Source organism: Hermetia illucens, chromosome 6 (assembly GCF_905115235.1).
Source record: "Hermetia illucens chromosome 6, iHerIll2.2.curated.20191125, whole genome shotgun sequence".
Taxonomy (NCBI): Eukaryota; Metazoa; Arthropoda; class Insecta; order Diptera; family Stratiomyidae; genus Hermetia; species Hermetia illucens.
The window spans coordinates 65,561,781-65,584,936 of NC_051854.1; the positions used below are offsets into that span (position 1 = coordinate 65,561,781).

The window sequence follows — 23,156 nt, forward strand, 5'->3', positions numbered from 1 at the left end:
GTGCTTGCTCCAAACTAGGGATCCATGGACTAGAAAACGTGGGAGTAAGTTGCTCCTCATCTAGTCCGGTCCACCATCAAGTGGATGTGGACTTAGGATCCCGCATATCCTAAACAACTACCTAGCTTTAGTCTTAGTCTAGCTTAGACTAAAACAACTGGCGTTTTAGTCCAATATAACTCGCAACCTTGTCGTGTTTTTGCGATGATAAAAGGGAGCGTTTCTCCACCTGTTGGCACTTTCGGTCACGCTGCTCCCAGGGCAGAGGTGAGGCAGCGTGTGATGAGTTGCCTCTGCCCTGGACGAAACCGTCAGTAATTTTTGATTTTTTGATCCATTGTTTCCCCATAGATCTAATCGAATTAGTCTGTGAGCTGTTCTAATTGCAGTGCTCTGTAAAAATAAATCCAAAGACTGCAACCTGATGTATTTCTAGGTTCACCTGAACCGCCTATAAGTTGTGGGAGTTGGTTTCATTTTTACTTCCACGTGTTTGTTCCTATAAATAACTCCCACATATTTCCCTTCTTCGGAGAGTTTGTACCCTTCATCTCTGGAAGGCAAAGACTATTCAGTTTCCTCCTTCTTATAAAGAATACTATTGTGGTTTTATTTGGGTTTACTGAAACTCTATGCCTGAGGTACCAACTGTCAATCAAATCAACCACGCATTGTATATTTCTAAACACCGTTCCGAGATCTCGACCAACGAGCAACACAGGCACGTCGTCCATATAAGCTTGAGCGTGTATTGGTAGATTTTGCAGTTCAGATAGTCGTGATTCAACCAACATACTGCACAGAGGAGGCGATAACACACCTCTTTGGGGCAGCCTTTCGCTGCTTGGGTTCTCAAATAGCAATTAACACCCACTTCAGCCTTTTAGAGTTGCTTCCTCTATCTTTGAAAACAAAAAGTGAAGAGCAGTCTCCCAGGACTTTCCATGCTCGTAAGTATGTTGGTTTTCATTCAGTGGTTGCGACCTTAGCGCCTTTTCGCAAAGGTGACGCTCAACCAATCTCTCCAGACATTTCAGCGATTTGAATAGTCATCTTTCTCAGGCTTAGGTGTGAAGACTGCCTTAACCTTCCGCCAAGAGGTAGCTTAGGTTTCTGAAAATGGCCCTTTAAAGTAAGAGACCACTATCTAGTGCCAGTACTTCTCCACGTTACAACTGACGTAAAAACTGACACTTGCATGAGAAGCAGCTAGACGGTGTATATATGGGCCAATAGATAACTAGGATTAAAACAGACACCAGTGAACAAAAATGGTTATTGGAAGAACAGAAAAAATAAGAAACCAACCTGGAGGAAGCAAGAAGGTAGAAACTTAAGATACAAGGGCTCGGAGCCCCAGTACCAGCGCTTTGTGTAAAAGGACAAAGCAGGCCCCCGGGCGTTGATATTCCTCGAGTGCACAGCCTATATGATGGGTTTCTTGATCACTATTGCAAATAGTCTGGAGAAATAAGTACCTTAAAAAAGAAGACTGCATCTCGTCAGGAGATATAGCAGAAACTAATGCTTGAACCATCTTGGAGTAGCTCGACAATCCTGCAATAACCTCGATACTCCTGCAATAACCTGAATTTATTAAGGACAAACATTATATGTACCTGGCAATCAAAAATATGATCGAATGGAAGAGAAATAGGTACCACAAGTGACGCTATTTCAGAACCCAAAGGGCGGTAAACTCGAAAAGAAAAGTAGAAATTTAGCGAACGATTCCTTTGGATCCTCACATCGGAAACAACGGCGCCAGCCAAAAAATTCAAGGGAGGTAAAGCAACAAAAAGGAACTGTGTGAACCTGGAAGGTTTGTGAAAAGAAAAAAGTGGCACGCAAACAATTGGTATTCTCAGGAAAGTGAAATTTGATCTGGAACTAATGGACCTTGGAGAAACCGTCAGGCGAATCAGACGTTGCTAAAAGGAAGATTTGATGCTGAAGCTGAGGAAGGCTCGTATAAAGACAGCAGAAAATTTCCTCCCTCCTTCTTGCTGATTAGAGAGCTGTTTCAGCTGCTTCAGATGCCGATGACTCCGATAAGTCAAAAAAGTGCAGAGAATGACAAATATTTAAGGAGTGCAAAGCTGATGCTGAATGTATGCTTTGCAAGGGGAAATTGACGTCGATTGTCGGCATGTCATAGGCAGGCGTGTGGGAATTAAGCAATCCAGGAAATAATACGAGTTTCTGGAAATTAAATCCGTAAGGGCGAGAGTAGCTACCATTTACATATATAGCTGGTGTACTCCACCAAGCGCCATGATGGCACAATACGAGAAATGGCTAGATATGTTGGATGCAAATGGAAGAAGTCGAAATCCTAAAATTGTAGCGAGGTAGTGAATCCGGGTAGATGAATTACTAATACCAGGGGCAGTGTTCTGTTCGAAGCTTTCGTAGAGCTAGACTTGGTGCCTGTAAACACCGCAAATATATCCACTTTCCGGAAGGCAAGCTCAGGGTCAATAGTCGAATTGACATATGTGAATATTAAGGCGAATGGTTTGGTTTGTGAGTGAGCAATATATTTTCCAAATTTGTTCCGGATCCATGAAGCGATATGCATTCACGCGGATAGGAAGCTGGAATTTAGGGCTGATCCGTAGAAACCTTTGAAGGGGATGGGTTCGTAGCTCGTACTATTGAGAGGTCACAAGCGCGGTGTTGCGATTTCTGAAAAGGTTTGGATGATGCTCTCAGTAAACTCCTTAAGTTTAAAATTGGACCCGACTGGTTTATCAGTATATTTGAGGCATGCATGGTAGAAGGAGTTTTGCTCCCTTGGTGGAAGAGGCAGAGCATAATCATACTGCCCGTTAAACTAGTAGAAATGGTAGGGCAGATGCTAGAATAGGTTTATAATAGATTTTCTGCTATCATATAATGTAGAGATGGCCCATCTGAACGGCAGTTTGCTTTTCAACATTATTCAACGAGTGACAGTCATGGTTTTAAAGCTGGCTCGTGATGTTCACCAATAAATTCTGTACCGAAATAGCGTCAAAAATGCGTTTAATTCCGCCGGCTAGGGATGGATAAAAAGTTCATTGGCTAAAACGGTTGTCCTTAATTACTTGAGTAAGCCACTCCAAATTTACCTCAGGGAAAGGATATTGTAGTACGATCCAGAAGAGGGACCTAAGCACCTAAGTATACTGCCGTGGTAGGCGGGTTTCATTTTGGGTCTTTTCATGTGAAACATTATGTACAATGAAGTCCTTGTCTTTTTTGCGCCGAAGAAGCTCACGATTGTCAGTTTTGCGTTGTAATAGAGCGGCTAGAGGTGGTCCTGCTTGGCCTAACGCAACAAAAGATGGAAGAGCAATTAGAGCTGGCGTGCTGCTTAGTGGCGCTAAGTGTGTGGAGCACCTTCATGATAATCTCAGACGACGCAGTGTAGTTTATTGCGGGAATGGTTCCGACGGTTATTCAGACAAGTGCGAAGCGCTATTTCTAGGAGAAAACTGGAACATTGGAAAAGTGGCAATAACGGTGGGATGTCACTGATTCCCGGGTTGAGGAGTGTATTCAGCAACGACACGGCGAAATTAGCTACCACCTGAAACAATTCCTATCAGAGCAAGGTGGTTACAGACATTACCTAGACTGGAAATTACCTAGAATGAATGATTCTCCCTATTGTCTTGTATGTATTTGAACATTCGAGGACTCAGAGCATGTCGATGTGATGTTCTTCTGTTTGCGATTTTGCTCAGAGAGAGCCTGGAAGATTCTCTGAAAGTTAATTTTTGCCGTACGGAGCGTGAAGGAAGGGTATGAATAGCGAAAGGCCTGGTCGCTTAAAGCGTACTCCACCTCGCCAAGTAATGCTTTGTGATGATTCCGCGTGGAAGGAAGTAGGAGAAAATGGGGTGGTTTTAATGTGTGAAAATCCCACTCACTGATGAAGCCGAGTTCAGCAATACCCAAAATTTTCACCTCTAGTTGAAAAAAAACAGATAGCCAGATACAGAAGTAGACAAACAGGCCTACATTGAACTGACTTTAATAAAGTTTGATTTTTTCTTTAATACAATGAGGAGCACAGACCGCCAAACTAGAATCCAAATTGCCACTTCTATTTCAAATTCTTTGGCATAGGTTGGAAGAACTGGGTCTGATAAATAGTAATCTGCAAAGTCTGGATTTCGACTTTTAGCCCTATCATTGTGTCTACTCTTAGTAACGCCTTGGCAAAATATGTTGAGAAATTATAATAAAGTCTCTTATGCGAAGGAATATGTATATTCCGAATAACCGTGAATATGATGCTTGAATTCAGTATCGCACTGCACGTTTGAATAATAATTGTTGCCACTATAAGCTCTCTGTAACTGGTGATAATTCCATCCAGCCGGATAACAGACATCTGGATCAACCCACTAGGGAACATTGAGGAATTGCCATTCAAATTGGCCTTTTCTCTGGCACATATCAGTTGTTGGGTGCATTCAGGAGGGGCGCCATAAAATCTGGTTAATTGCAGAATTGTCAAACTGAATTCAAAATTTCTACTATGAGTGGAAGCGAAAGTGACGTTTACCCGAAAATGCTGGGAATCCGAAATCTTTCCCAGATAGTGGATAAAGAGGATGATCGTCAATTCCGGAAGAAGGGAAGTTATCTTGAATGCGAATACTAAAAGGGTATTTGCGTTCTCTCTAATGTTGCAAAGATGGCAGGTAAAATAATATCGAAGTGTATCAAGCTGACTTCCACTTTGAATCCTCCTTTGCTGACCACATCAACGTCTCAAGTAAATTTCAAGTTTCTCGGAGAGTCCTGAAGTAACTGAAGTACATTGATAGCAACCAGCAGTGATCCCGCCTAGGTAATGGTTGACGTCCAGTCCCCGACATGGTGATCAAATGTTGCTGATCTAATTGATAGAAAAGCCCATAAAGAATTTGACACTATCCCCCGTGTCACTATTCCTAATATTACCTCTCTGAATTTTGAAAGAATTTATGCATGATGGGCTGATTTATCAATGAATAAACCAAGGCATCACCGCGAATTAAATATCATTACTAACCCGCGCCATACGTAACATGTGTATACGTATGGCGATCACATTAATCTGTATAATTTTGAAAATCTTATAAGGCACTCCTAAGCCATAAATTTCAGGTATGACAATGTGTGTTATTTGGACGACCAGGACACTTTTTCGAAACAAGGTGCCAAACAGAAACAGATCGCCAATTTCGATCACTGATTTCAACCTCTTCTTTGAATGATGCAATTATATGTTTATGAAATTTTAAATATTTTAGAAAAGCGCTTTCCAAGATATTAAGGCTTTATAAATGATTGTCAGATAAAATAATTAACATACAGATCGCCACAAAAACCAAACAAATTACCTCGTCACCATCAATAATTGTACGATCATCATCATCGGAAAAATTTCTTGCAACAGAGTTGGAACGCGATCTTTCCGTTGGTGGCAGCGATTTCGTCAACTGATATCCTTTGATCAAAATATTAGTGGCGCTCTTCGATCGTCCCTGCGAGCTACGATCAACACTTCGCTCCCGTTGCTTTTCAATCAAACTGATCGTGTCCTCATCGATCTTTCGTCCATTTTTTCCATGCATACATTTCCATTCTTCCATTACATGATCGGTACGTTTCAGGAAGTTATCAATTTTGTTGCTTAGGTAATTCGAAGTTGTTTGCGGTTCCGTAAACGAAGGTGAAGGACGAAGTGATTGACGAATAGGTTGCTTGTTGCATCCCAGAATGAAGGACATATTGGCGTCAAAAACAACTGGAGATGGTTCCAGTGATTGCATTTGGTATATGTTGAGGCCATGACCGTTGGAATATGACTGGGGAAAAACCCTTCTTGGCGTAGTTGAGCGATGTTGACTTGGTCGATATACAGAGTTGGACGATGCTGACGAGAGATAGCTCCGGGTTGATCGTGATGAAACAGGACTAGGAGATCTTGAACTGAAGATCGATGATTCTCTAGACCTTAAAACTGTTGGCGGTTTCGGTGGCAGTCCATTGGTTATATCAAGTTTTGATGGTTTCCCGATCGGAAGCTTTAAAGACACTTGAAGGGGTATACCTTTAATTGGACTATCTGACAAAGGGACATCGATCGGCGACCTTGGTTGTAGTTTGGTATATTGTTTTCGAGGATATGTTTGACTGGGTGGAGGAGTTGGCGGTGGTGATCGTGGCGTTTTTAACGGACTGGTAGGAGCGTTGTTCTCCAAGTCAACCTTCTGTGGTTCCAGTTTTGGACGGGTAGGAAATGGAGGCAGGTTTTGTTTTGTGTGGTTGTTTGTTCTGATCTTTTGAAAGTTGTTAGGGTCTGATTTTTGTGCGAGTTCAGATGGTAAAGTGTCATTGTGTAATGTGTTAGGTTGTGAGGAAATGTTTGTTGAGGGAGGATTTGGAGCCATTTTCATTGATTCACATAAATCCAATTCATATCAGAGATAAGATGTGTTGATCACTGAAAATATACATCCTGAAACACCGGGATGGGCAAATTCACTGAGGAAAATACACAAAATTTCGATTTACTTCTGCCGTGTACAACAACAGGTCGTTGAGAAAAAGTTCAAATGCTCGATTTACTTTTGGATTTTCAATTCGATTTTATATCAACACTCCAACCACATAAATTTTGGAAAATTATGTAACTTCATTGCTGATGCACAATAAATTCCATTTTTCTCGATTTCTTGAGATAAATTTTTAAAATCCGAGTTTGCTTTTTAAAACTAAAAATATAATGAAGAAAATCAAAGGAAATAAAAAAACGGACGACGCAAGCCGCGTTAAACGCGCAAACCACTTGGCCTACAACTTGACTATGAAGTGAAAAATAAGAACTGAGCCCCTTCTACAATTTCGAAACAATTTGGCTTGTTTCGCCTTGGGGATAGCTGGCTCGCCTAATCTTAATGGACTAAATGACACCAAGAAATCTTTCGGTATCTAGAAGTTCTACTTTTAGTATCCATCTCGCCTATTATCGAATGTGTGTAGTTCGCTAGCCACAAATCGAATACTAGGAGAATTTTTCCTTTGGCTACCATGGCGAATTGATGCATTCATGTTACACTAATTCGATATTGTTGATTTGCTTACGTTTTGCGTGTATGTACAAAACTGCAAAGTTAAATTGTTTTCGTAAAGTTAATTTTGGATATTTTAGGAGACGTTCGAGATTTTCTAGCGAAATGGTCGCTGTAAATGAATTTACGAGCGAAAAAGCTGGAAAATGAACACGATGTTTGGTTTAAATGTCCTTGGGTCTAGTTAGTGCGTTATTTTAATTGCGGAATGATTTGTTATGTTTGCAGCTTCCAATTATACAAATGTTAATTGGATAAGGATTGACAGGAATTCTTGTGGGCTTCCATGCTTATATGGATTTAGTGTTGAAAAACTAGAAACATATGTTTTTCCAACTTTAGGCTCATGGGTATGGACCATCAAGGTGATGACCAAGTTGCAATCGAAAAACGTACCGACAGTTGAGGATTATCGGGCTGCCTTCCCAATACCTATCGGAAATGGTCTGCGTCGGGGAAATCAGCTGTATTTTTAAAAATCTACATCGGGACAGGAAATAAGATTTGGCAAACCTATCAAAAGGGGTGTATAAAGTGACTTTAATATGAGAAGTAGGCGTTGAAATTTTGAGAACCAAGGGATTCAGCTGGTAACATGAAAGCTGTAACCTTCACATTAATTTGTGATGTGGCTAAAGGAAGCTGTTTTACCGCCAGATCAATATTAAATAATTTCGACGAATTATTTTCTGTGGAAGCTTTATTTAACTCTCTCGTTATAATCAAATTGAGTGACGAAGTATTTTGCAACGAACAGTGTTTAAGCTTAGTCTTTGAAAAAAAAATATTCAACTTAAGGGGTCTGGTATCTTTCAAAAACTTTTTCTCATAGAAAGATTTATTTATACATTATATCTTTCAAAGGGTAGTATAGGTCCCAGGGCGAAACGTGGATTGGTACCCACGATGGAGCATAAAACCTCGGAAATGCCTGCTGAACCAACACCAACAGCTCTACTACCAAACCCTATCTCCACCTCCACGTGGTGACCGCTGGGAGCTCTTTCTTAACGAAAAGCTGCAGACGGAGAAGGATGAAGGCGAGTCTCCCGCGCCTAAAAACGGGACAAATTGTACCAACTGGTCCTCCAGGTTGAGGGTTGGGTAGGGCTGACAACCCTACACGGAAAACAACTTGTTACGAAACCACAACAGGAGCCTCGGACAGGATGGATTTTAAAACGACGGACCCGGCACGAACGAACACGGAATAACGATTTGCGCATTTTCTCATGGAACGTGCGCTCCCTGTACAGAGATGAAGCTGACGAGCAGCTAGCCGATACCCTGTCCCAATATAGGGCTGATATAACAGCGTTGCAAGAGATGCGATGGACAGGGACCGGTTTCTTGGAGAAGAGCCACTACACCATATATTATAGTGGTCATCCAGTAAACCATGTGCTCGGAGTAGGTTTCTTAGTCAGCCAAAAAATGAAACCTACTGTTATCGGCTTTGAAAACATAAGCGAACGGCTATGCACTCTGCGCTTGCGAGGCAAGTTTAGAAATATAAGCCTCATAAACGTTCAAGCCCCTACAGAGGAGACTGCAGAGTCGGAGAAGGATACCATCTACGAGGCAGTAGAACTTACCCTCGAAGCCTGTCCCAGATATGATATCAAAATCATACTTGGGGATTTTAACAGCCAAGTAGGGAAGGAGCCCGTATTCAGGCGATACGTTGTCTCCCATAGCTTACACGAAAAAACAAATGATAACGGACTGCGGATTATTCAATTAGCAGGGTCACACGAAATGGTTGTTGGAAGTACTTGGTTTGTGCGGAAAGCGGTCCACAAACATACGTGGGCCTCTCCAGACGGGACCACTTTCAACCAAATTGACCACGTGTTGATCGAACGCCGCCACCTCTCAGCCTTGATGAATGTCAGAACATATAGGGGATATAGACTCGGATCACTATCTCGTTGGCATGGTGGTCCGAGCTCGAATAACAATACCACCTAGAATCCCCTCTGACAATCAGGTGAGAGTGAACACTGAAGCCATCCACAACACAACCCTCCGCGACACCTATAAGAGGGAAATGGATGCCCCAATAACCGCAGTCAACAGAGGTCCTGGAGATGAAGCATCAACAAATGATCTTCACAATTACCTGAAGAACGTTATCATCGATACGGCCACAAACATACTTGGCCCCAGCCGCAAAAGGAGTCGGAAAGGCTGGTTTGACGATGAATGTAAGCTAGGAACAAAACGGAAGAATGCCACATACCGAGTAATGTTGCATTCTCAAAGAACGCGGGCACGCGCAGAGACTTATCACGAACTCCGTCGAGCGGAGAAGCGACTTCACAGACGGAAAAAGGAAGCCTGGGAGAACCAACAAGTCTGTGAACTAGAAAAGTACAGGGAGCAACCGCACCAGGCGCGGAAGTTTTACCAACAAGTCAGCAGGATGAAACCTTATACACCTCGATGCTCATCCTGCCGAGACAAAGAGGGAAATCTGATTTCCGACAGAATGGGCATATTAGAGCGATGGGTTGAGTACTTTGATGAGCTACTGAACAACCAGAACATCGGCGAGTTGGAGGTCCCGCCAACTGAAGACGATGGACAAATACTGCCACCACCAAGTTTAGGAGAAACAGTCCGTGCAATTCAGCGGCTAAAAAATCATAAGTCGCCAGGAGCCGATGGAATTACAACCGAATTGGTTAAATATGGAGGCGACCAGTTACACCAAGTGGTTCATCAACTTGTGCTCAAGGTATGGGACAGTGAATCAATGCCTAACGATTGGCAACGAGGCATTATCTGTCTCATACATAAAAAGGGAGATATCACACAGTGCAGCAATTATAGAGGTATCACGTTGCTGAGTACCATCTATAAGATATTCTCCACTATCTTGCTAGGCCGGATAGCCCCATACGCTCAGAACATCATTGGCCCATACCAAAGAGGCTTCACTCCAGGCAAATCAGCAACAGATCAGATTTTCTCTCTGCGGCAGGCGATGGAAAAACTGTTGGAATATGGACAATAGTTGCACCATCTGTTCATCGACTTTAAAGCCGCCTATGATAGCATAGCCAGGGTAAAACTATACACGGCCATGAGAGAATTCGGTATCCCGACGAAATTAATAAGACTGACTAGGTTGACCCTGACCAATGTAGGCTAGATAAAAGCAGCAGGATCACTCTCAACACCATTCGACATCCACAACGGTCTACGACAAGGGGATGCCCTATCATGCGTCCTCTTTAACCTGGCCCTCGAGAAAGTGATCCGTGATGCCGAGGTAAATGCAAGAGGTACGATCCTCTTCAAGTCCACCCAACTGCTGGCCTATGCTGACGATATCGACATCATGGGAAGAACAACCCGAGATGTACAAACTGCCTTCATCCAGATCGAGCAGGCGGCGCGAGATCTTGGGCTGCACATCAATGAAGGCAAGACAAAATATATGGTGGCAACGTCAGCACCGAAGACGAATCAACCAACAACATCAAACCGCACTGGTCAAACACAAACACGAAGAAGAATAAGGATAGGAGAATACAACTTTGAGACCATTGGCAATTTCTCCTATCTAGGGTCGAAAATCACAACCGATAACGGCTAGGATGATGAAATCCGCGCACGGTTGTTGTCAGCGAACAGAGCCTATTTCAGCTTACAAAGACTGTTCCACTCGAAACGTCTCACCATAGGGTCAAAGCTCTTACTGTACAAGACTATGATCTTGCCAGTCCTCATGTATTCCTCGGAAACTTGGGTTCTTAGCAAGAAAAATTGCGAACTCTTGGCCGCGTTCGAGAGAAGAATCCTCCGAAGAATTTTTGGCCCCCTACATGAGGATGGACGATTCCGTAGTCTACACAATGACGAAATCTATGAGCTATACCATGACCGTCCCGTTGTGGATAAAATCCGGCTCAACAGGTTACGGTGGGCGGGTCACTTAATCCGTATGGATGAGGATGATCCCACCTGGAAAGTCTATAAGGGCAATATCTATCGTAGAAAAAGAAGACGAGGCAGATCCTACCTAAGATGGAGCGATGGCGTGGGTCAGGACGCCAGACAGCTTTTAGGGATATCGAATTGGTGGACCTCGGCGCAAAACCAGGATGTCTGGAGTTCCTTATTAAGGCAGGCCTAGACCGGATACCGGTTGTTGCGCCGTTGATGATGATGATGATCTTTTTCACAGAAGAAAGCGTACATATTCAATTAGATATAAAAAAAATTTGTATGTTTTGACTCCAATAAGGGGGTAATATGGATGCCGCAAAAATAACTTTTTTAACTGGTTGGCACAATATCTCAGCTTTGGAAATTGATGACAGAAATTCAAAATGAAAATTGAAGTAAGGTATCCGCTATAGTCCATATCAGAATGAAGAATTTGGAGTGAAAAGAAAGACAAAATTGCAGGACTTGTTGAGCCTACAGACATATATAATACTAGCTGAACCCGGCAGACGTTGTTTTGCCTAGTCATATTTGCGAAAACTGCGGATTTGCTTCGTTCACTGAAAGAAGTAAACAAATCAAATGATACACTACCCCTTGCACTTCATCCCCACGTACTCAAGGAAAGCGGCGATCAGAAGAAGGTACTCATGTTGTTTTTATATGTGCATACTTAGAATCAAGCAAAAAGAAAATATTTTCATCTCTACTGTTGTTGTATTCTGCGTCTCATAAGCATATATTTCGCGTAATGTGACTGCCAATATTGTTGGCACACTGCAAAAAATTGTTTTAGGAGAGCGGCAGTCGGAGAGCGTCTATCTAAACACGTACAAATGTTACAAATACCCAGCCAGGTTTACCGACTGTGGAGGCATATAGAGCCGGCGTTTGATATTATGTATAATAAAAATTGTTCTCGTGCGGAGACGGAAATATATTACGGATTTTTGCCCTACTGGAAAACAAATGGTTGTTTTATGCCTAAGGTGGAGCTTTGTAGCAAATTATAGCATCGCACATTAGAGTATACTTCCATTAATCTGGACGCTGTGAAGCTCCAATTCAACTGGTCCCCGGTATAAAACTTGACGGTTGCACGTTTGTCGCGAGTCTTAAGCTCCATATTGTCTTACCGACAAATTTCAACTAGGTTGTATTTACTTTTACCAGACCACGGAACTGAATACCAAACGTCTATGATTTTTATAACACGCGGTCTCGTCGGTTGTCTTCGGAGGTGAACGATTTTTTCCTACCGGGCGGCTATAAAACTTCGCTACCCAACAATACTCTTACTTTCAATGTGTGGTGCTTTTGCTCACACTTTTATGTGAATTGCGGATGACGTCACGTAGTTTTCGAACTGTCAGTTTCTGCGATGGGTCGTCCCACTTTATAGCCAACTTAGTGTGTTATTTTATACAGGCAGACATTTCACTAAGAAAGTACTGAAAAGCAAGAAAAAACCTTGAGATACTGATGAATTTTAAAAGATACTAAATTTAGTAATTTCGCACTAAAAAGTCAACACTGTCGATGAGCATTGGGCAGCCATAAAAAGGCTCTTTTCTCCGGTGTTACGCAGGTCGTCGACCAAGTTCCGAAGAGGCATCACAAAGACCTAGCTGACTGCGAAATTTGTGGAAACGAATCGATGGAGAAAGGGCTTCAAGGCTCTGTTGATCGCTGCGACCGATGGTGAAGTGACGCGCTTGAACTTCTATACCGTGCGAAATCCTGGGAAGTTCAATGTAGTGTGCGTGTGAATGAAATGGTTGGTCATCGTGATATGTGAATATGAACTGTACTTCCAAACTACAAAGAAATCATCACGGCCATCAACGCACTCAATCAGAGTAAAGTCGTTAAGATTCACGGTCTTCCCGCACGGTTATTCATCGTTGCACCCGCAGTTTCTGAAGATCTGCTTCTTTCACTAGTATGGGCATTCTGAGAATCCAATACCTTTCCGGGAGAGTGAAAGAAGGGGATGATCGTTAAATGCATTCTCAAATTGTATGTGGTTATATGTAACATATTCGAGTGATACTACAGAGATGCTAAATCCGCATACCAAACAAGTAGCTGCATGATATGACGCCAGCCGCACATGCCTCTCAGTTACGCCGGAATAGTAGACAGGTAACCGGTGACCGGAACCTGTGCGGTGTTCGGTTGGTCTTTTAGCTCCAACTATACAGCCCGCCGGTGATCGATTGAAAAACGATTCGGCCAGCCAGCTAAACTGAAGGGAGTTTTGGAAACCTGGTACTGGAGTGATGTAGTGTGTTCTGCCAACGCTCACCGAATAGGCTGCCTAGGCAAAACTGATGGCGCCGCCCGTTTTGGTGGTACACGTACCCTGTGTTTTGTGTTCAAGAGGTTACTCTAGACTCAGGCCGGAGCATGTGTGGGTCAAAAATTCATTTATTATTCACACCGATAACCTGTCTTCGTACCAAGTTCGGATTATTTAACTAAATATTGGTACAATATGGATCCGTTTGATTCAACACGTTTTGCAAAACTTTGAGAATACCATTTCGAAGAAAGAGATTTCGGTTTTTTAAAGAAATCGAACGGATTCCTATGGAAGAACTAGATACTAATTATTTGAAAGGTCACGAAAAATGCATGGAAAACTGGATTGAAATCTAGCCTATCTATATTTTTTGGAATAGATCTTACTTTGAAAACAAACTTGTCTAATTTACATAGCCCCATGATCAATTTGTTCGACAAGCTGTACCACAAATTCCAATTAAGTTTGCAAGTACAGAAAAAGCTACTTCATTACGTTTAACGCTGATAAGGCACTAGCATGAAGGAGCACATCCGTTTTTCAAAACAGTACACCAATTATTTTTTAAATGAAAAGCACACATAGATATAGTAACTCCCTTTTTTTTACTATTATGAGGATTTGAGTCAAATAAGACTCCATAGGAACCACTGGTTTCTACGCTTCCACTTGCCAATAGACCCCAGAATCAGATGGCTTGAAGTTAGGTTGCTTGCATTTTATTTGAAAAATCTTAAATGAAAAACAATGCAAACGTGTGGCCTTCCTAACGACATGTATGATCTGTGACTCCAAGCGCGAAACTCTGAGCTATGACCATGATCACTGCACTGCCTTTAAATTTTAGGTGTGACATTTTTCCGGATTTATTATTATTTTTTAATTTGAAACTAATAGATGCGTTTTTCGTAAAATCTTCTAATTTAAAATATTCTAAAACGCTAGTTTTCAGCAATGCATTATTTTGCGGAAATTCGACAATGTTTCCGGTTAAGAACTTGGCGAGTTTAAACTTCTTATCATTTATGCAAATAAAAAAATTGTCGCATGAGCACATTAAATTACAATCTACGTTATCTAAACTTTTACTCCTTTCACACTATCACACAATATTGATCGAAACCTACATAGATCCGCCCGAATGTGGTCAAACTCATGCTTCGTCCGTTGAATTTTTCCTTTTTGGAAAGTTGAAAGACTGTGAAAAACTAAAGTTTAAATTGAATAAAATTGGCTGATAAGTTCTCATCGTAGAAATGAGATGACACTACCCGTGCCGTAACGATATGATCGTTTATCGCGGAAGAAGCAACATCCCATTAAATTTCAACTAGTTTATATCTTATCTCATTTATTGCATAGAGTGATGTGTACAAGATAATTCTCATACGTAATTGATTATTTCAGATGAAAAGTGAACGAGCAAAATTGAAAGAAAAACAGCTCTGAATTTGAAAATCTAAAATATATTTAAAAGGCCTACACCAAGAAGTCAGGTTTCTAGCTGCAAATAAGTGTTTAATATGTGTAACTACCAAAAATGACTTCGAAGAATTGCTATACGAATGAGAGGTTGTATCATCCTACAGCTAAAATTCGATGAAATCTAGGAAATTGGGCTGAATAATAAGTGAAAGGGTATAATTTCGATTGAATATTTGCCTCAGGGGGAGACCGCGAACCCGGCAAATTTCTATAGGATCTTAAAAAATTGATGAGGAGGGGGAGAAAAGGAGCATACTGACAAAGGAGTCTGGCTGCGGCATGGTAATTCCAGGATCTACATGGCTAATACCCCGAAGCAACTCCTGGACCCATTTGAATAGGACGATTTGGACCACCCTCTGCATGGCTAGGCGTTCATAGTTCCAATATTACCACTAAATTTTGCAAAAAAAACCCAAACAGACTCAGGAATAAAAGCCAACATGGAAGAAAAGAGTAGAAAAGACAGGGTTGCGAAGACATCACTCGACTGGAACACTTTTGTGATGAATTACTTGGAAGAGCCACTAGCTCGTAAAGCGCAGTCGTAGAGTGCTTCACTCCTTGTAGTGAGTGTAGAGTTGGAAGAAAAGCACTGAAAACAACAATGCCCTCCACCCCCTTAATGGAGGCATTATTTCTTTGAGAGTGGGAACAAGTGCCAAATTTCGATGATAAAACAGATGGTGCTTTACTAGGTAGAGTTCGATAGCTTGATAACTTTATCAAGGAGAGGGATAATACCTTAAAGAAATTTTCTTGTTCATTGATCCGAAGTATAAAATTCATTGGTACATGAAGGTAACTTTGGGTAAACTCAGGAATTCCAGTAAATAGACATGGATTTGAAGACAAAATGCGAAGAGAATATAACTTGGTCTCAAATTTCGAAGAAAACTATATTCCAACGAATTCATAATTCACAAATAAGAAATGCAAACCGACGGAAAGCGCCAAAAGAATCAGGCTTAACGAGAAAAGCAAGGCTTCGTTTCCCCTTAAAAAATGCATGCAGTCTAAGTAAATGAAACCTGGGAGATTACAGCGTCCTGGATGGCAACAGAGACCAGAAGGCGGAAATTAGTGCTTGGAAATTATATTCATCCTCTTGGCCTGAAATTCTACGAAAAATACACTGGCTTGAGTGGTCGTGACCCAAATGAAGATTAGTTATCCGAACCTAGCAAGATAGAGTTCTATAGGGAAAGAAACTGATGTGAGGCAGTTAATTCACGAGATAGAATTATTAGGTGAAAAAATTGAAATTAGTCGCGTTTTCAGCCGGGTAGGGAGGAGCATATAACATAGCGCGATGAAGCTCAAGCTAAATGAGAGACACCTCCCATTAAGCGCGCAGTACTATTACATATAATAGTGGTACTCCCATAGCTAATTAATTTCATTGTAAGATCGCACTGTTCAGCAAAGATTTCACCTGAAACTCAGAGTTACCTTAATGTTGCTTCTACAAAGTTAATGAGCAAGAAATCATGCGACCTGAACGAAATACCCAACGTGAAACCGCGGTTGGAATAAGACATGATTGATTTGTTTCCAATTTTAACACTTGATTTGACAAGATCACTTTCGCAAGGCAATGGAAAAAAATAGTTTCTGTTGTTGCTTCGAAAGGAAGAAAAACCACGTAGAGAGTCCTAGTGCCACTCTATTTGTTTATTGGACAACTTGGAGTAACCGCTTGACCGTATTTTATGCTACAAGCAGATCCCAATTACACAATACACAGGTATATCGACAAAATCACAATCGATAACAAAAAATAAAAAAACTGCGAACTCTTGGCCGCGGTCGTGAGAAGAATCCTCCGAAGAATTTTTGCCTCCCCTACATGAGGATGGATGATTCTATACCCTACATAACGACGAAATCTATGAGCGATACCATGACCGTCTGGTTGTGGATAAAGCCCGGCTCAATAGTTCGTGGTGGGTGGGGCACCTAATCCGTATGGATGAGGATGATCCAGTCCGAAAAGTCTATAAGGGCAATATCCATGGTAGAAATAGAAGACGAGGCGGGCCCTGCCTGAGATGGAGCGATGGCGTAGGTCAAGACGCCAGACACACAGTTTACGGATGTCGAATTGGACCTCGGCGAAAAACCGGGGTATCAGGAGTTCCTTATTAAGGCAGGCCTAGACCGGATAACGGTTGTTGTGCCGTTAATGATGATGATATCGACAAAAGTACGGGTTTGTGTTGCTCCAACTCGGGTGAATGTTGTCAAGGATATGATTAATCTATTATCATCATTATCAAAGGCCCAACAACGGGCATCCTATCTAAGCCTACCTTAAGAAATAACTTCATACATCTCGGTTTTGGGGCGAAATCCAAAAATCCGATAACCTTAAAAGCTGTCTGACGTCCTGGTTTATGCCACCACTCCATCTGAGGCATGGTTTGCCACTTCTACCATAGATATTACCCTAGATATTGGTTAGCCCAGCAGAAGAAGCAATTCGAGACATGTGATGGGAAGGACGCACGAACAACATGGCATTGCCATCGCTATTGATGTATACAGTGCCTTCAAACCTTCAAATCTACACGATGAGAACACGTCTTGAAGTCAGAGTAGCAGTCCTAAAGCATTTTGATGAATAATCAGGGACCACTTCCCGAATGAGAAGATCATCTAACCTTCTATGATAAGCGGGTAGATAGGTTCACTCGGATAGGAAGTGACGGGTGACGTATCTTAGCGTGCGATTGTGAATAAGCATTTCAAGGATATGGCATTGGCATGCACAAATCGGCTAGACTTTCAAGGTTTGCCTTGCACATAAACTAGAGCTGGTGGAGCATAAGACAGAGGCGATAATAATCAATAGTCAGTAAGTGGAAGAAAACCTAAAGTTCCACAACAGGAAGCACCTGACATAGTTGAAATCTTGAATGATGATCGATCTAATCGTCGATTTTTTTAATAAATGCAACGTCGGTATGCGCAAGAAAGAAGTGTAAGCCAGTGCGACGGTAAAGAAAAAGAGCGCATACAATCAGTATTTTCTCATAATTTTAGAATGGTCTCAGAAAACAAGACGACTTCCCTTTTTATGTTGAATGTCTGATTGAATATGGTGGTGTAGAGTCTATTTGCACATATAGAAGCAGGTAAGAAGGGCGATCTTCGAGAATGTCCGCAAGTATCAGTGGTGCGGAGTGCTGCCTAAATCGAAGGAAGGTTGACATTCTTTTCAAGCGGTCTCCCGAATTAATGATACCAAGGGATAACATGACCACGAGGTTCCACCTCGATAAAAAGTTTGAAACACGTTGGAGCAACAGGGCGAACCGAAAGGGCATGCGTTGACATACGGCTTAAACCAGGTACCTGATACACGGATGGATTTATCACTGTAAAGGGGCGCCGGGGTCCTTGATCGAAGGAAACTGTACTTTGAACCAATGGGTAAGCATACCAGCATACTTCAGGCGGAAATATACATTAAAGACAGATGTGCCACTTCAACCTCGAAAGGAACCGCAGCAAAACATCGCTATTCTAACAACAGCCAAGCGGCTATTAAGGCACTTATGCCCTACCAGGTAAATTCCAAACAGGCTGAACACGCTGGGCTCATTCAGTAAGGTCTGGATACTCAGGGTTCCAGGCCACATTGGGTTAATAAGTAAACAATGAGGCAGTGGACGAATTGGCCAGAAAAAGAATATAGATGCTGCTATACAGACCACGGCCGTTCTTTGGAGTAGAAAATGGGTTCATGGCTACTACTGAAAAAAGAAGAAGAACGGCTGAGGGAACTATACTAGGCGAGCATACAAGGAATGAAACAGTCCAGGGTGATCATGGTTGGAAAAAACCCCAAGCACTCGAAAGATTGTTTAAACCTCACCAAGAAGATCCTCCGCAACATAGTCTGAACACTCACTGGTCACTACAGAAACAAAACTATCATCTGGGAAAGCTGCGTATATCTACCGACACTGTCTGTAAATTCTGTGAGTATAGTCATCAATCTTCCACACATATCCGACATTTGTAGCAGAATACTTAATACCACATGCCAGGTTGAAACACTTGTAAATAGGGAATATAATGAAGTTAGACTTGTGTTTGAAAATCAAGGGATTCCTAAGTCCATCATCGACTTGATGACGGTTTCGTCCAGGGCAACACATCAGAGCAGGGTGACCGAAGTGGTTACAGAGTGGAATTTGCTCCCTTATATCAATTCAAAAACACGACATTTGTGGGAATTATGATGAGGACAAAAACCGCTTTGTAAAATTTAGGTCTAAGCCGGCCGAGGCTAGACCAGACTTTTGTTTGAGGATCGAGGGATTCCTCAGTCGGTCATCCACTGGATGTTATACCACTTTGATCACGCTGCTCCCAGGACAGAGGTGAGGCAGCGCTGATATAATAAAATTCCTGTCGATTATAGGCTTAAATGACATACTATGTTTATAGGAATACCATATCCAGTAAAGGGGCAATATATAGTTCTTGTAGGACAAGGTGCAACGTCCCTTTACAATATTATTATAAGCAGCTGGGAGGGAAACACTTCTGAAGTGAGTGAGAGAGCTAATTGAGTTCTAACTCGCCTCATTATCAAATGCATATAGAAAAGATCATTCCTCCTGCTTTTTGAAGAAAATCGGCAGCGCTATTTCTTTATAGCAAACAACAAGAGAAATTTTGAGGACTAGCATGCAAGAAAAGGGATTGGCAGAGGGATAACCAATACAGGGGGATAGCGACCAGTATCTACCCTAACTACTCTGTCGAACAGGCGGTTTAAGGGAATTGGTTCAAGCGGGGGTGTTTAAGGAATTTCACCAAAACGGCGCCAATACGCGGTGTTTCGGAAGCATCATATAGGATTTGAGTGCATATGTTAAATTGTGACTTTACTACGTTAAATTGTGACTATAAAACGCCGGAGGATCTTATTCTTCCATCTCGTTTTCGTTGGAGTGGACTTGTTGTATGTCGAAAATAAGAATGGGATAAAGTCATTTAGCGGTGCCATTTGCGTGGCTTATTGTTTTGGCATGATTTGGTTCACTATGATGACGGGAGGTATAAGAATCCGAAACGATGGGATCCTATGGTCAGAAACCATTTTCGGTGTTATCTTCAGTTTTCCTCTAAAGGCAATTTTGTGGCATTTTTCCGAACTTACGACTTTTGTTGCTGAACTGAAACCAGTTTGATTGGCTGTTTTATGTATGGCATAGGGTGGATTTGAGGGGGGTTATTAATGCTTTGGTGACGAATATGGAGTCCGATTTCAGAAGGTGGTTAGTAAAAACGTCTGCTTTTAGCTCCCATTTCATTCCATTACTATAGGCTGAGGATGCTAAGAAGAATGTAAACCCCCAGGGCTCCTAAAAATCTGAAGCAGGGAAGACATTGACAGAGGATGTGATCTGTCGTGGATTCTCCCTTTCAATCGCGTCACTCGAGTTTCAAATTTTTCGGCTGCATTGCATTTCAGGGTCTGGTACGATCCAACGCATTGGACTAAGAAACGAAAATTTGGTGAATGACATAGGAGGCACTGAAGTGTCAAAAGGGCTCTTCCTCATTTCTGAATCTGATTAGCGCACAGATAAGCAAGCGCGTGTCAACAGGCATTAATTGCGGGTAGATCTTCACGATCTATTTCCCAACATTTATTAGGTTCTTTGGAATAACTATACCCTTTTAGCTGTCTTCAATCAACTCGGATCCCACCTATCTGTTAAGTCATTACAAACGGATATCTTTACAATTGACAGTTTTGCCAAGTCGCATGGAAGTTTTTAGTTCTGTCTATATTTAAGCATCTAGTACAATACTGGACAATCGAGTATCTTTCCATAGCGCGAACCGTCAAGAATATAAATTTCGAGTCTCCACTGTCAGGTTTTCTTATACTGGATGTTCTGAAGGCTATCACAAGAGAGAGATGAGTTTCCGAAATTCGAGAGTGAGTACGGGCCAAAGTTTGCATACCTTCTGAATTGCTTCGGCGAACTGACGAAGTACGTGGTATACCGTGTAATTCGGGAGTTGGGGCTGAGCGATTGATTCATGAGTCGCTCATTGGTGTTGCAGAAGTCAGATGCTGTTGAGAAGATGGGCTCATGGCTATTCCTTACATTGAAGGTATGAAGTGCTGCATTAAAATAGGAGACGTTTCATACAGCAGGAAGTGTCGTTAGCAAGCGGTGAAATTTATGACCGTAATTACTGATGTACTATATACGTCTAACCAGGAAGTGTGTATGCAATTCGGCTCGCACAGAAGGATTTGATGGTGGAAAAGTTATTCGGATCAAAACGTTGAGTGGAAAGAAACAACATATACGAAGCCGGGGGTGGTTTCGAGTGAGTTGACCATGCCCTAGAGGTCACGATCGCCTCTAGGGATTTAACGACATAAGCGAGTAGAAAGATTTGGGGGGATGCGGAACTTGTCAGAAATTAGTATCTCTGAGTCTCAGGAAGGAGTTAATGTGCCAATAAATCTAACACCCATTGTTGGATGCCAGCAGATTAATCATTGCACTAAACATGCTTATGATCTGTGGGGATTCCTCGGTGAACTGGACGAGGTATCCACATGGCTTGATTGGTAGGGACTTTTGCAATCCGTGGACTCTCTACTCTACTCTACTCACAACATCGGCAAACGATAAGCTGGGCTAAGTAAATGAAGATGATTTTATCACATGCAATAGGATTGTTGGGACCGGGTTGATTTTGACGGGGGCTTGCTTTTGGACGTTTTACCCGTCATATCTTTGATGAAACTAGGGAATTTATGTTATTTTACGAAGGTGGTGGCTTCCTTCGTAGATCTAAAATGTTGAGATGTTAGTTAATTGACTGGAAACTGTACAGCTTCATCATTAATGCGACCACATATACCGCCAAAAACGAAAACTGCAATTTAGTTGAAAGAATAGTCAGAAATATGAATGACAAAAGTCCTGCACAGAACGAAATTGACGAGCAGGCAGATGAAGTACAGCTTTAAAGTTCATTAGCATTCCATACTTCCGGACTCTATCTATAATTTTAACAGGAAATGTTTACAAGTATATCCCCGAATATATTAAGAATCCAAAACATTTAAAGTGCCAAAAAGCCAGATCGTTTCAAACCGTTCATAACGAATTACCAAAATTCTGCAATTATTCGTTTACGATATTAAGTAGCCATTTCCTCCCAACATTTTGCTAAAATAAACTCACATACAAACTTTCAATGGAAAGCCAATTTATTGAATCTCCTTTTAACAGCCAAAAACTTGACACCATGCCAAATGTAATCGAACAATTTTGTTGATTCTCCGAAATATACAAATAAAATTCCCAACAAAACCTAGTCTACGTCTATTCATCCAATGCGAATCAGATTAAGACAGAAACCAGCTACCAGATCGCTTCAGCTGCAATATCCTACCACGAAAACTCAGGCAGATTTACAAGGAAAATCATGTAATGAACGCTGCGTCTTCCGCCCTAAATTATGTCTATCTGCATATGAACATCAGTATCTGATGCCGAGTGTATGCAAATTATTTGACAATGCCATTGTGCACCTTCAGCCAAGCATGCAAGCATCCATGCAATTCATATCAATCGACTACAATGAAGGAATTGCACTTTATGAACTCGTACTTATTCTCGTAGGCAGGTCATATCGAATTGCAAAGATCTTTTGCAGCTCCATCCCAGCCCAGGAGCTGGCCTGCTCAATAGCATCTTCCGATTATCGTTGGAACTTTTGTATTGCCCAAGAGTACTAACGAAATGATGCGGGTGTGTCGAGATTACTCAATTTTTGGCACGCAGAGAAGATGCGGCCCAATGCGATCATAATAAAAGATGCTGCTGGTGCCACTGAGGGTTCTTGTCATTAAGAAATCTCACGACATGTTGGTATTTTCTTTGTGAAGTGTGTTTTTGCATCCTACATTTTCAGTGTTTTTGTCTTGAGAAACAGAATGTAGACGTCCCGGGCTGAAGCGATGGGGATCAGCTGACTATTTATGAAATTCAATAATGAAGGTGTAATAAAGCGAATCTGATATAGCTGATTTGTTTCCATCGGCAATTTTTTTAACGGGGGGTGGGTGGTCTTAAAGGCTGTCTTGATTTTGAAAGAATTACTAGGCAGACCTTCCTCAGATTTCAAAGCCTATTTTTTTCAGAAAATAAACAAATATTGACAATAACTTCACAGGATTTTTTTGGAAAATTTATCTTAAGATATTATTGAGAACTGTTTAACAGCTCCTAAGCCATAAT

General features: G+C 41.7%; 1 protein-coding gene across 15 annotated transcripts in view; it reads right to left on the reverse strand.

Moving 5' to 3' along the window:
• The window catches only part of LOC119659689 (unconventional myosin-XVIIIa), a 426,534-nt gene that overhangs the window by 44,646 nt on the left and 358,732 nt on the right, over positions 1-23,156 (reverse strand). Inside the window, exons 1-2 of one of the 15 annotated variants that reach the window (XM_038067938.1) lie at positions 6,613-6,884; positions 5,382-6,528 (exon numbers count right to left, since the gene is read on the reverse strand). The exons of 12 other annotated variants lie outside the window; for them this stretch is intronic. In XM_038067938.1, the coding sequence (XP_037923866.1) occupies positions 5,382-6,440 (1,059 nt within the window). In that variant the 5' untranslated portion in view covers positions 6,441-6,528; positions 6,613-6,884. Of the gene's footprint in view, positions 1-5,381; positions 6,529-6,558; positions 6,885-23,156 lie in introns of those variants that run through there. 2 more of the 15 variants (XM_038067940.1, XM_038067939.1) reach the window with 2 other exon arrangements.